This window comes from Perca flavescens, chromosome 7, assembly GCF_004354835.1.
Source record: "Perca flavescens isolate YP-PL-M2 chromosome 7, PFLA_1.0, whole genome shotgun sequence".
Classification (NCBI taxonomy): domain Eukaryota; kingdom Metazoa; phylum Chordata; class Actinopteri; order Perciformes; family Percidae; genus Perca; species Perca flavescens.
Window position 1 is genome coordinate 14710263 of NC_041337.1, and position 14555 is coordinate 14724817.

The 14555-nt window shown below is 42.5% G+C and overlaps 1 protein-coding gene across 1 annotated transcript; it reads right to left on the reverse strand.

The window, feature by feature from the left end:
* Positions 1-765: 765 nt before the first annotated feature.
* LOC114559151 (prickle-like protein 2) lies at positions 766-10054 on the reverse strand. The gene is made up of 8 exons (XM_028583637.1): positions 9911-10054; positions 5580-5693; positions 5335-5472; positions 4595-4798; positions 3635-3821; positions 2851-3005; positions 1903-2704; positions 766-1803 (listed from the first exon to the last, which is right to left on the reverse strand). Exons 1-8 carry the CDS (start codon positions 10040-10042, stop codon positions 839-841), a joined length of 2697 nt encoding a protein of 898 aa, XP_028439438.1. The 5' UTR covers positions 10043-10054; the 3' UTR covers positions 766-838.
* Between the last annotated feature and the right edge of the window lie 4501 nt (positions 10055-14555).

Consider the following 14555-nt stretch of genomic DNA (forward strand, 5'->3'; position numbering starts at 1 on the left):
GTGCCTGAATGGTTCAAGGAGCAGAGGCTGTCCAGCGCTCTGTCCTTGGTAAAGCATGGAGAGCTGACTATGTAGAGCACAAAGTTCAACAGACTATTTGTACAAGTGATAACAGGGCTAGCGAGCCAACACTATATTCCAGCAGCGTTTGAATTCCACTGAGGTAAACAATGACATAGCTTGGAATCTAGCACGTAACTTTCACTATCCCAACACAATTTCTGGTTTGTCCATATAGAATAAGTTTTACAGCCCAGGGCTTGAATCACTGAGCTGCGACATGAACAGTCAGATTGCTGCAATTCGACCAGTTTTACCTTCCTTTTTGAAACTGTAAAGGAATGGTTCAATCTCTTTGTAACATGGATTCACACACATACACATACATACATCATGGTATTTACCTTGACCTTGGTATATTTAGTTGTCAAATTTATCATCGTGCTTCCTGGTACCATCAGATGAGTTGATCTCTATCATTGTAAACATTACTGTTGTGTAAGCCAGCTGAGCTTCCTCTTATGATTAGATCATTTTGTGTAGGTGTACACAAACACTACCCGGTGTAGAGTTGTGTAAGCTTACAAGCACACAAAATAGGCCTTTTCTTTCTTCAAATCCAACACACAAACACACACACACACACACACACACACACACACACACACACACACACACACACACACACACACACACACACACACACTGTCAACTGTCTCACTCTCACCTTCCCACTCCCTCTGTTCCACCTCTCTGTTGCTTTAACGGTCTCCTTACCTCTCTCCCTCTCATCTCTTTCACTCTCCTGTTCATCCCTTACCATATCTTTGCTCTATATCTATGAAAGTATACAGTTTTTGCTCTTCCTCCTTTGGCGGGTGTGCAGCTGGCCATGAATCGGTCCGTGCAGAGGTCCGTGCAGAGGTCCGTGATGGGCAGCTATCCCAGAGGGGCTGTAGCGATGGCGCAGCTCTTCGTTGTTGATGTAGCAAAGCTGCACGGGCCGAGGGATTGGTTCACCCAGGAAATAACCCTCATCTCCCTCAGACTCAGAAGAAGAGGAGCAGCTGGAGCACCAAGGGTCAGCAGCCTCCATGTACCCATCGCCCCAGCATGGCCCACCCAGCCCAACAGGTTGCCAGCCAGCATTCTGCAGGGTGAGATCAGAAGTGGTGCGGGGGCAGGGCCGTTGGGGCTGCTGTCTGTACCCACCTGGCTCAAGACCAAACAACTCCCGAGCAGCATTACCGGAGGGGAAGCGATCGTAATCCTCCTGGACGCGACGGTAGGGCAGCTCTACCATTTGAGCGGGCCGGTCCGCCACCAGGTGCAGGGCATTGTCAGAGCGGGAGCGGCGAGAGCGTTTGTGGTGGCGGCCACTGCGGTGTTGACTGTTACTGTGGTTTCCACGGTGGTGTTTGCGGCGCCTTGGTTGTGGCTGCTGTTGCTGCGACACCGGTTCCTGTCCATTTATGCGTCGGCGGGGCATTCTGTCGCTCATTGGAGCCATCCGCAGGTTTCCACTGCTGCCCATCACCCCGACACGACCTTTGCCGTCAAAACCCAGTGGCTGCGGGCCATCCCAGTACTGCAGCGGGTAGCCGACTCTCAGTGGAGCATACATGTTATTGGTGTAGGGGCGAGAGGAGGACAGCGACTCTGTGCTGTGGAACTGGACGGATGAGCTGAGGGTGCCCATGTTGCTCTTTTCAGACACATTCACACCTGAGTCTTTACTCAGGTCGGGCATGGAGAACCTAGACAAATGCTCCTGACGCTTACTGACGCCGTCCAAAGAGTTACCTGTTGAAACCATAAATCACATGTCACATTTTCATGTAATTTGGCATTATATCTTATTATATCTTATCATACCATACTGTATCATTTACATCACTGCACCTGTAGCGTTGGACATAGTGAGGGAATCCATGGATCCACGAGGAGTCTGTTCTAGAGGAGTGAGGGGCTCATTGAAGCTCATGGCATTGATGGGATTCCTCCTGGTCAGCGGGGGTCTGCCGTCTCTCTGGAATCCATGCAGGCTAATGCTCCTCTTGTCAGAGAATCCCTGGTTCTGGCTAGACATCTCATTGAAACTCATCTGGGTGCGTAGCTTGTTGGGCCTGAATTCATCCTGGCTTTGGTGGGTCCAGTTTTCATTAAAGGAGTGGCCCCTCAGAGCAGCCATAGGGGTCCTCTTGGCATTGCCTTGTTCCTTCCCCCAGGAGTCAGGCCTCTTCCCTGGGTTGGCAGCAGTCTGAGCTGGAGGGTGAGCGTTTGCGTTGGGATTGTAGCCCTGCCTGGGGTTACACTGACCTAGCAGATGTATAGGTGCTGGTGTGGGGGAGGGTTCACCCTGGGGGCCCTCATACACTGCAGGGACGTAGGGGTCATCCCGGCTCATCCACACCTGGTTAAGGCTCGGGGCACGGCTCGGAGTGCGGCTCGGAGTGCGGTTTGGTGTCCTGCTCGGGGTCTGGCTAGATGAGAGGCTTAACCGGTCCATCTGAACAGAGAGAGGATCAATTTCAGCAGACAGACGGTCAGGCATGGGCGGAGGAGCTGTCTGGCGGGCTTCGGCACTCCGCCGCTCCTGCTCAGCGTTCCTGCGCTCCTTTTTGCCAATCTTGGTGCTGTGGCGGGATTCACGGGAACGGGCACTTTGGAATGCCGAGTCTGAGGAGTCAGACTCATCTGGATCCTGACGGTTCAAATAAAACAGATTAGTACAATTATTAAACTGTGGATATGTAGACAAACTGTTTTAATTAAACCAGACAAATGTAAATTACCATTACAGGTCACTTTTTAAAAATATAAAAATAAGTCATAATTTTGGTGACCCACCTGTCCAGCGCTGCAGGACCGTGAGCAGAAGATCTGCCCCTGCTTTGGCAAGAAGGGGCGGCCCAGCAGAGAGCGCTTGCAACGGGCACAGCAAAAACACTCCTCGGTTGCGTGCCAGTGCTGTCCATCATACGTCATCTGGCCTTGGTCATTGCCTTTGGTAAAATGGGAAAAACAAGCATCATCTTATAACATGACATACCAGAAGCAAGTTAATTAGTGAATACACAAGTGGTCTAGCTTTAACTGCTTAAAAATTATAATGTTGTGATGGCAGCTATCTCTTATACTGCTTATACTTATTCTACAAAGTCTGTGTGGTTAATGAACAGTCCACATTCTGTTTTAGCCATTAGTCAGTAGGTTATGTCACTTAGTGCTGAAATGGAGTAAAAGTATAAAAATATTTTTTTCCTCCACAAAAACATTTGTGATTCTGTGCCCATACATGATCGCTTGATATGAAAGATACATTTCACCAGCCCTGCTCCCCAGCTGGGGAATCATCTTCCAAAGCTCCCATCTGGATTCAACATGGGAGCATCCTCTGAAACACACTCTTTCACTGTTACTGGAGCTTGGGATGATAATAACCATCCACATCTCACTGCACTGACTCCGCCTCCACACAGCTGTGGCACACAAGGCTCACTTAGCTGACAACACCCACACTTACAATAAATGCCTGTTAGAGGTTTTCTATGATTAAAACCATGTCCATGTGTTTTGGTAACAGTTCATATATGTTAGAGGATTTAAAGCTGCAGTAAAACATGTGCTATACCTATGTGTTCTCCACATGCGTCACAGTACTCTGCATAAAGGGACTCGAAGCAGTTGCAGCAGTGTGGCCGTCCGTCCTTCATGATGTAGCGTTGGCCGCCGAGGGTGGTCTCACACTCATAGCAACAGAAGTGCTTCATGTGCCAGTGCCTGCCCTCTGCTTCAGTGCACTCATCAGCAAAGATTATCTGCATGATCAAGACATTACATTCATCAGCGAGAATATTCTACACAGAGATTCAATGAAGATTTTAACTGGCTTTAAACTAGTTTCCATTACACTTATTTCAAAGATGACTATTATCGCTGCTGAAGAAGCAAATTCATCTTGGGTGGTGATGATGTTCAGGGCTCCATCCTTGGCTCATTACTATTTTCATAATATTTTTATGTTACCCCTGTAACATAAAAGTGGCTCTTAACTTTTAAGAGCAACTCCTGGTTACACGTTGCATATGTCAGTGAGTTGTTTGCAATTCCACCAAATTATTTCCCCCCTCTCATTGTTTTATTTGGATAACTTTAGAAAATCTGACATATCCTACCCTAATAATTAATCCAATAACAATGATGATCTACACATTACTCCTAAATGTATTTTATGACATGTAATCCCAAACTATTGTTAATAAAGGGTTAGGGTTAGTGATCTCAGTCCTACAGAACTTTTTATGAGTAAGGAAAATCAAATAATTTGTATCAACTAAAAATCCCAAAACAAACCTGACCAGTCTTTAATTAGTGCAGAGCACTGTGGCCAGAGTTTTTATTATTATTATTATTATTATTATTATTATTATTATTATTATCATCTCAGGCCAGATTTCCACACATTCCAGTTAGAAAACAAGCAGACTTTCTGAGACATGGCAAGAATACTGAAAGATCTTTTGTCTCCAGGCCAGTTTTTAACCACATCCAAGTCTCTGGGCTGAAGGGCTCTAGGCCCAGACAGGCGCACCTCATCACAAGCACAGCAGCGGGGTTTCAGCCTCTCGGCATGATGCCGGCCACAGAAGATCTTGCCATCATGGTAGAAGTAGATGAGATCCACCAACAATTCCTCACACATGCTGCAGACGAAGCAATTTGGGTGCCAGCATTTTCCATGACCTGCCCTTGCAGCAAAAACCACAATGTCCCCTCCATTTATTTGACCACCACACTGTAGGAGAGGAGAAAGCGGAGAGGAAAGGAGACAAGAGGAGAGGAGTAGAGAGGAAAGTAAAGCAGAGAAGAGGAAAAAAGAGAAAGGGAGAGAGGAGAGAAAAGGAATGGGAAGGAGAGATGAGAGGGGAGGAAAAAATAGGAGAGGAGAGGAGAGAAAAGGAGAGAACACAACAACTTTAAAGGTAAAGAAAGGAAAAGGTTAAAGTAGGTGTGGGACAAGAGGCAGCATTTAGTACAAACTGTAAGATGTGGAGAGGGAGGGTAAGAAGATGATATTTGAAATAACTTGTGATCTTTTAAAGATTTAAATGTTTCCTGTTTTTATATCTCTTTCATCCATATGATGAAACATTAAAAAGAAGCACAAGCCAGCACAACCGAGAGTATAATTTGAGAAATGGGCTGAAGTATACAGATATATTACATCATGCAATTTCTTTAGACAGAAAGAAGCCTTAAAAAGTTGTTGGGTTGTCCATTGATATCTTCAATAAGTGAAATGGAGAACAACGGGCTAGTTGCTGATTTTACCTTTTCACAGATCGCCCCATTGATGGTGAGGGGGAAAGGACGGACGTTGCCTCTGCCCAAGCTGTCCTTCTTCCGTTGGTTGCTAAAGAGCTTAAGCTCTCGCTTCTCCTCCTCGTCCAACGAGTTGCAATAACGCATCTGATAACACGATTCATCATCAGGCATCATCATACAAACTAAAATGCTAACTACTCAAAGTCATAACAAAGTAAACGTGTAAAAATTTGCTGTTAAAACTGTTTTACCTCATTGTCATGTGGTGGCAACTGGTGAAGCAGTTGTTTGATACGACATTTCTCTCCAGGGCTGTTTATATAGGGGACCTTCTCTTCTGGTAAGGCGTTATAATACTGATGCACCTGAAACAACATCAAACATGTGGTGATATTCAAATATTAAACCGGCATTCATTTATGTTTTGGCCACTGTAAATAACAGTAACATATCTTCGCTTTATAAAGTTGAGATGACAAACTTGTTAGCAACATTAGCATTCATTTCAAGTTGTGTTTCTGGCCATGTGTCACTCTCTTTTTAGCTGTTTTGGTTTCCACTTATCCTCAGATAAAGTTTTGTCTCTTTATCTGCTAAATGCTCCACTATGCTAGTCGCTAACTTTGTCTCTATGCCGTTTTAAAGGTTTTTCCACTGAAAACAGCTGATAAAGCAGTGAGAGTGAACCAAAACAGTTCATGTATGGCTGGAAAATCTTAACAATGAGCTGAAAGATGCACACAAAGACACCTTTTAAATACAATTTAGTAAGTAATGTGTGATATATTATTAATATAAAATATATTGATTACAGCCACTTTGCGTAAGATATAGTGCTGACTTGCACAGTGGTAACGGGGTACATTATGTTGTGTTAAAGGTAGTCTAGTTTACATAATCTACATTATTTCATTAATTCATGGTGACAAACCCACCTAAATGAATCTAAAATTACTTTGAGATGAATTTATCATGGTCTTCATGCCAATTTAATATGTTTTTGCTTTGCCCTCCATCATCGCTGCCCTTGGAAATTAGTGTCTGGGATTCAAAGTGTGGCACAATGAGCTCTGTGCTGCTGCTGCTGCTGCAGACACAACCTTGAACAACATCAGGTGCTCCACATTTTTAACAGCTATATTCGTATTCCTTAAAGGAAATCTCCATGCTAGTATTACAGTTAGAATTAACGATACAGTAGGACTTGGTATCTGCGGCCTGAACCTCCTTTTATTTTTGTAAGTTAGCGGGTGAAATAGAGAAAACCTGATTGGTGTTTAAGAAGTAAACACTCAAAGAAAGGAAAGCAATCTTGTCACTTGTGTCTGATTTTCAGTAAAACAGCCTGTGACACTGAGTGGTCTAGTGTTCAGTGCAGTGTAAAGATCTATTTTGCTGAGGTTTTTGTGAACCAATTTACATAATCAGTGGGGTGGAGGGCGAGAGGGAAAGGAACGTCTCTGATTGCTGCCCCTCAGCTTCTCTATACTTGTTCTATTCTATGCTGTGGCTGTAGAGGTTGGCACCGAGCCTTAGGCCAGGTTTGCAAGTCAGGGTTATTTGAAGTGAAGAACTTTTCTCCCGAATCTGCCTCTTCACATGAGGAGAGCTTATTATAAAAGGAAACAAGTAAGCTTTAAAGTTCAAGTCCAAGTATGTCACTGAATATTCAGTCTCATACAGCATTTTTTTTGTATTTTATCTGGCTGCAAAAACACTTTCCTTAACAGCTCTTCTGTGTTTTAAGCTTATGGAAAACTTATCTATGGCTTCAACTAATGATTATTTTCATTATCGATTAATCAATTAATTGTTTCTCTTCTGGTGAAAAATGTTCGTTGCAATTTCCCAGAGCGCGCTTATTTTGTCCAACTTACAGTCCAAAATCTGAAGGTATTCAATTGACTATCATAGAAGAGAGAGAACCAGCATGCATTTACATTTGAGAAGCTGTGAGTTTTTGGTATTTTTGCATAGAAAATGACTTTAATGATAATTATCAAAATTGTAGCCGCTTAATTTAATGTTGATCAACTAATTGATTAATTGATAGTCTCAGCTCTGTTTCAAATTATGGGAGCCTCTATCCCACCAAAATATGATATAAATAATATAAAGTATTATTTAGATAATATTATACTGATACAGTTTGTATCTGTATCTGAACCCCAATTCTGAACCCCAATTTTGAGTTCGATAAACTGTAATGCATGAAATACTGATTTTCTTTTAAAATTGTAGTCACATTAATGACATTGTGCGGAGAGAAACTCAAAGTGACAAGCTGAAAAATCATTATATTCAAATGCATTAAGAAAGCAACAGGAGGCTACAATTGCCTGTACCCCCTGTTGGATGAGAGAGAATGCAGCCTCTTTGAGCATCCTGTCAAGATGGCTGACTGGAGAAAATGACTATTATCAGCCCAGCCTGTCATCTGTTAACAGAGCCCTATGAGTGCTGCCCTTACTAAATAAAGACAAGTGTTTATACCCAATATAGCTGAACAGAACTGGGCTCATCTTATGTCAGAACTTACGAAAACAACGGACAAAAATAAAGAAATGATGAGGAAATATCTTCCTCTGGATGTGCACAATTGATTACATAAGCTTGGCCATGCATGCAATTACAAGGCATTTAAACTGCAAATGAGTCCAGACAGGGAATTGTGAAACCTGGATGCATAAACACATTGCCACTTATTTCCAATTAGATTCATCCAAACATTCACCGACTCAAATTACTTCCATTCCTCTGGGTTTAAATTTGCAAGAATACACTAAAATACAGAACACATTGAGGCTTAGCATACCAAATTCATTAAATGGAAAAAATAATGACATTTGAACAGTTCTAAAGTGACATATTACTCATATTTTTTTGGAGAAATGTTATAATCATCTACTTCAGGGATTTTCAACAGGGGGTCCTCAGCGTCAATGCAGGGGGGGCCTCCAAATTATTGTTAAGTTTTTTGAAAAATGTAAAAGTCCTAAAATGAATCCAACATATTATTAGCAAATATAAATCCCCACTGATGATAGGCTTACTGGCCTATAGGTAAGGTAGTCTCTAAGGCCATCCACAGATACAGTTAATCCTATGATTCACGGTAGACTGGGTAAACCCAGCCAGATATGCCGGCAATTTGATTTCTCCCAGCAGCTCAGGCAGGAAACCTGTAAATGTTTCTATCCTGCTTCCACTACAAATCTGCGGGGACCAATCAAAAACTGGCTTATCCACCTGGCGCGCTATTGGTGGGTTTAACACGATGACGATAGAGAAGCGACGGCAAGTAGCTTTTTGTTTACATTCGACATGGCGGCCACCGAAGCGCAGCAACCCGTTGAAGCCGCTGTTGCTGCTGTTTTAAAAGATTTCAAAGGTAAGTTTTCTCTGAAAATGGAAGAGTGTTTGCCTTACTACCAATCGGCTTTGGTAAAAGCCTAATTTACCAGCTAGCCCCGCTGCTGGCCAAAAGAATGGAGCTCAGCAAAATCCCAGTTGCAAAGTACGTCACCCGGATCGTTGGTCTGATTGGTTGAAGGACTATCCAATTGTGTACAGAGTCATTTGAACTACACCCGTTGATCACACCTCTTGTGCAGTAGAAAATACAGAGCAGACTCCCCAGACTAATGTTCAATCTTAAAAGATTGATTTTGGTCTATTGCCAGACTAGATTGACTGTGTATGTTTAACATTAAAACAGGATTTATGAAATCATGCCAACAATTATTAGACTATTTCAATAGCTTAGTATTCTATGCAAAAAAGATATGTATAAAGGTTTTAGGCTGCCCTACACATTATTGTAGGCACGTTTAATATGCAACTTTATTTTATACAACATATGTATTAAGGGGTCTTTACGCCAACTTTCTTTAAGTTAAGGGGTCCTTGGCTTCAAAAACGTTGAATACCCCTGATGTACTTGATGGTAATCAGGGAAATTGCTTATTGCTTTATGTGGATTGGGACTCCACATACATGTTTGAATATATAAAAGGTTAACTAATACATATTTTGATGTCAGAGTGATTGAGACGTTTGCTTAATTCATCTGTTCTTCAGACAATGAAATCATCTAATCAGTCTGTTGTTCCTTTTCATGATGTCGGTTATGGTTGTCATTCTTCTTCTGACTGTTAACTTGGTTCCTACACAGTGTCAGCTTCAACACTGACTGAAAAATGTCCTTAGAGATTTACTTCCATGAAACGCCTGACAGCTAAGTCTTAGTGATTTGTATGTCACCCCATGCCCTTCCCTCCTCTTCCCCCCTTTCAACTCAAAGAGACTAACACACCATGAAGGAGATTTAAGAACAATAATGATACACGGTCTTGTTTTCAGATCAGAGAATTTTCCATCTCAGGATTATTAGGAAAATGCCACAGATACTTTATAGTAATTAAATTCTTCTGACCGATTCGGTTCAATTTGATATGGTCTGGCTATGCCGGACAAAAATGAGCATTAGCTAATGAATTACTTATGAGCGATGGGAAAGGGGTCTCTACTGTGCGGGCTGAATATCTTTGACTTGAAAGGGAAGATTGTGGAGCTTGTGTACCTGCTCAGGACTGAGGCCGGGGGGAACCCAGGCGTATTCCTCCAGTGCACATCCAGAGTCATCATCAGAGGTGGAATTCCTTTGAAAGTCGTACATCAGCTTGGTGATGGTCTTTTCCATCTCCAGAGACATGGCTGTCACAACATGCTCCTCTACACAAACCGCTTCAGTGGACACAGGTATTCCTGTTGAGGAAACAGACAAGAAAGTGAGAAGGAGGCAGAAAAGAAGGTTCAAATAAAAAGAGAGAGTAGGAGAGTGAGCAAAGAGAGTAAACAATAGGAGGTAACCAAGTCTTCTTATTAGTATTCCAGGCTATATGTGGAACTTGCAGATTTAGATCCACTAGTGGTAAACATCAGGTGTACCAGGGCTATAAAAAAATGATTAATGTTATGAACCATACTTTTCTGTCTCGCATATGCACAGGAGAAAACATCAGTGGCCCAGCTCTGTAAAATGCATTCAGGATATATTAAAGTGTATACAGCCAAGCTAGAGGCTCTGTGAGGCTGTACTTGGGCACAGTGGGGTTTTGCTTACGTCAGCTTGCTAACATGCATCTTAGTTTAACGTGCTAGCATGCTGATAAGCATTGGACGCAAAGTACAGCTGAGGCTGATGGGAATGTCATTAGTTTTGGAGCAGTCTGGTCATAAGAAGTATTGGAAGCATTTTAATTTTGACCTGATGATGGTGCTGGATGAATCTGAGCGGATCATGAATGTCTGTACCAACTTTCATGGCAATCCATTCAATAGTTGGCTGGACATTTTTGCTACTAAACTACTGGTGGTGCTAGAGGAAAAGTCAGGAGATCGTCAAAGTCATTAAGATTAATCCTCTGGGAACCACAAATGTCTATTCTAATTTTTATGCTGATCCACTGAGTAAATATTTCCCTGGATAAGTGAAAAATCTGACCTGCTGGTAAAGTCAAGGGATCACTTAGTTACTACACAAGTTACTGGGATGGGGATTCATGCTTTGGGAACCATGAATGTACAAAATCCAATAGTAGTCAAACAAATTCAGTCTGGACCAAAGTGGTGGACTGACAGGCAGACCGGCATTGCCATCACAAAAATGTTAGTGGTCCAGATCTGTAATATCACACTTTATATTAAAGGTGCCCTGCCACACAAAACCATTTTTTGAAATATGTTAGGTCCATATGTGTTTGTGTTATGTCGTGAATGTGAAAATGAACTGCTACCTCCTCTGTCAGCTCTAGCCACTGAAAAGAAATAAGCGGAGAAATCAGGCCAATTACAAAAGCTTGTCAGTCTGACATCATATTGCCTGAACTCAATACTATTCATGAGCTTGCCCAGTTGCGCTGGGTAAAGGATGCTGATAGCCAGGCTCTCATTGTCTAGCTGTTAGCCAATCGGAGTCAAGCAGCTTAGCTCATTGAATATTAATGAGACCTGGCACAAATTGAGCTGAGTCTTCCTGCAGGCTTTCTGTACCACGCTAGAATGGCTTGAAACAAGGTAACCAAAGCATTTTTTCTACAAAAAAATGTTACAGAGTCCATGGTAGAACTTCAGACATTACCACAAAGTAATCAAATAAAAAAAAACAGTCTGTACTAACAGTGTAGTCCCAAGACATTGTTATCAGGAAACGCTGCTGTATCTGCATTTACTGCTTTACTTGAATGAATAGATTAGAGATCAATTCAATCTCCTCCTCCTTCTTCTTTCTGTCTGAGAGGAGAACAGCTGCACACATTACTGACACATGAATAATTAATAGGAGTAGGTATCATCTCCACCACCAAAATATGAAAATGAAATGCAACTCATTTTACAGGCAACGAGAATATTTAGTGAGCCGGCAAGGAGAGCAACAATGACTTCTGTTCACATCTCATGGCTTGTTATTTTGAAAGCTGATGAGTGGAGAGATGTTGGTTGACTAGTGTAAAGTGGAGGGAATCAAATGTTTTTTAACGGTGTCAGAACCTAATATAAATTTGAAACGTCCATTGTGATTATTGAACTTGCTGAGGTTGTTGTAAAGTAATCAGAGAAGACAATTGGATCAATGTGGACATGCCAACACAGAAAACTGAGATTTATTTTTGTGTCTGCAGGTCATGGGGTGTGGTATGGCATGGTGGTCAGGGAGAAAGTGTGAACAGGCCCTGACATTTCTGATTCAAAATGATTGCACCAGACAGGTCTTTTGGGGCAGTTTCAGATAGCAACACTATTTCCCACAGATTAAAATCACAGAAAAAACAGAGCTTAACCCTCGTATTATGTTGAAAAAAAATTACATTGATGATGTTACGGGTCAAAATGACCCGTATAGTGTAAATACACTCAAAACAAACTTTTTTTCCTCATCACAAACATTTTTTACAAATTATTTTGTGAAAATATTTCCGGTATACACTTGCATATTCCATGGATAGCTAGATTTGGCATCCTAGGATGCCCATATTTTGATGCCATACTTGGCAGACTTGTTGGGCATGTACTGTCAGAAGGGACAGGGCCCCCTGAATGGAACAAGGTGTTCATCTACAGTGACATGGGGACCAGGATTGTACAAGACAGGTACAATTTTGACCCATTTATCCCTTACATCTCTGATCTAAGCTAGTTTGTCTCTTTCACGTCGACCAGCTCTAGTGTTGTGGAACACCCAAGCTTTCGTATGAATTGACTCCAAAGACATTGTTGTTAGAAATATTGGCCTTCCACTCTCGTCATTCCACAGACTGGCAGTTGCTTCTCCCTTTGACTTGTACACTCCAGCTAATACTATTCAATTTAATTCAATTCAATTTCATTCATAGTATCAAATCATAACAAGAGTTATCTCGAGACACTTTACAGATAGAGTAGGTCTAGACCACACTCTATAAATTCCAAAACCCCAACAATTACAGTAATTTCCCCAAGAGCAAGCATTATCAGTGGCTGTTGCGACAGTGGCGAGGAAAAACTCCCTTTTAGGAAGAAACCTCGGCAGACCTAGACTCTTGGTAGGCGGTGTCTGACGGGGCCGGTTGCTAATGTGATGAACAGTGGCAAACAATAGTCACATTAGAGATAATGGAACAGTGACTTTGAGGTAGTCATGGAAGTTCATGTCATAGCAGGGCACATTGTGTCGTACTGAGTAGTGCAGTCTCCAATACCGGATCCTGACTACTCTGTGCATATGAACATCACAGCTGGGTGTTGCGGGATGTGATTTATTTATTTTATTTAATTACATTTATATAGCGCTTTATCATAGACACTCAAAGCGCATTTGGGGGGAGGGGGGTGGGGACTGCTCTCTAACACCACTAATGTGTAGCACCCACCTGGGTGATGCACGGCAGCCAAACAACGCCATACAACGCCAGACGCCAGAACGCTCACCACACATCAGCTAGTTAGGGAGGGGGAGGGGAACATATTTTTAGTGGTGGGGGAAACTGGAGAACCCGGAGAAAACCCACGCAGACACGGGGAGAACATGCAAACTCCACACAGAAAGGCCTGGATTTGAACCCAGAACCTTCTTGCTGTGAGGCCACAGCACTAACCACTAGGCCACCGTGCTGCCCAAATGTGGCGCTGCAGAGCATGGGTGGATGCTGCGGACGCAGCAGGACTAGGATTTCAATGTATGCATGCAAGTCAATCTGATCCAGTGGCTTCCATTTCTCTTGAAATACACACCTCCCCTACAAGTTGGTCATGTCCACTATGATCCTATCTGTTGGTTGGGATATGAAGAGATGAAATCTCTTCCTCTACATCACTACATAAATCTGTGCTGAAACTTCATCAGTTGCAAACCTTTTGGAGCTCATTTTGTAGTGTGCGTGTCAAAGAGATGACATTACAACAGAGAAGAGGACAAGCGCGAGAAAGCTCCTCCTCCTTTACACAAACACTCACACACACACACACATACACACACACATACACACACACACACACACACACACACACACACACACACACACACACACACCTGGTTCTAAATGGGTGTTGAAAGTCTCTGGGTCAAAATGACCCGCAACATCATCTTTGTATACAAACTCTGAACAGACATTCCACTACACATCAGTGTGTCCAGATTTTATGAACAAGTTCATGACCCTAAATGAGGAAATGTCATACAATTTCATGAAGAAAAAGATAGGTTAACCAGTATTTTGGTCAACACAAAAACGCAAATGGGTCAAATTGACCCTTAACATAATACGAGGGTTAAGCAGTGGCCAAGGAACAGCAGAAGTTTCCATAGACGGAGCCAGTGAGTCAGCCTCCTTCCAAGCAGAGCTGAGTACTGTTTATCTCTGTAAGATGGGTGCTGCTGATTTCTTTGTGAGGAGAGATCACAGGTATGCAACATTGCGCCTTTAGCCTGGCCCGAGGCTGTTATTCATTAGTGTATTGAGGCTGAGTGAGAGTGGGCCTGCTGAGAAGACTGCAGCCTGTTGCGCCAGTCAGACGTCAGTTCAAACGTGACTTATGTTGGCACTATAAAATCACACCAGTGAGCTGCTCAAGAAACTGAAATTTTAACCACATTCTGGCATTAATATATATTTCACTTTCTCACCATCTGGGTAATAGGCTAAACTAGCATTTGTTTTAATTTTATATCTTTTATATTGCTGAAATTC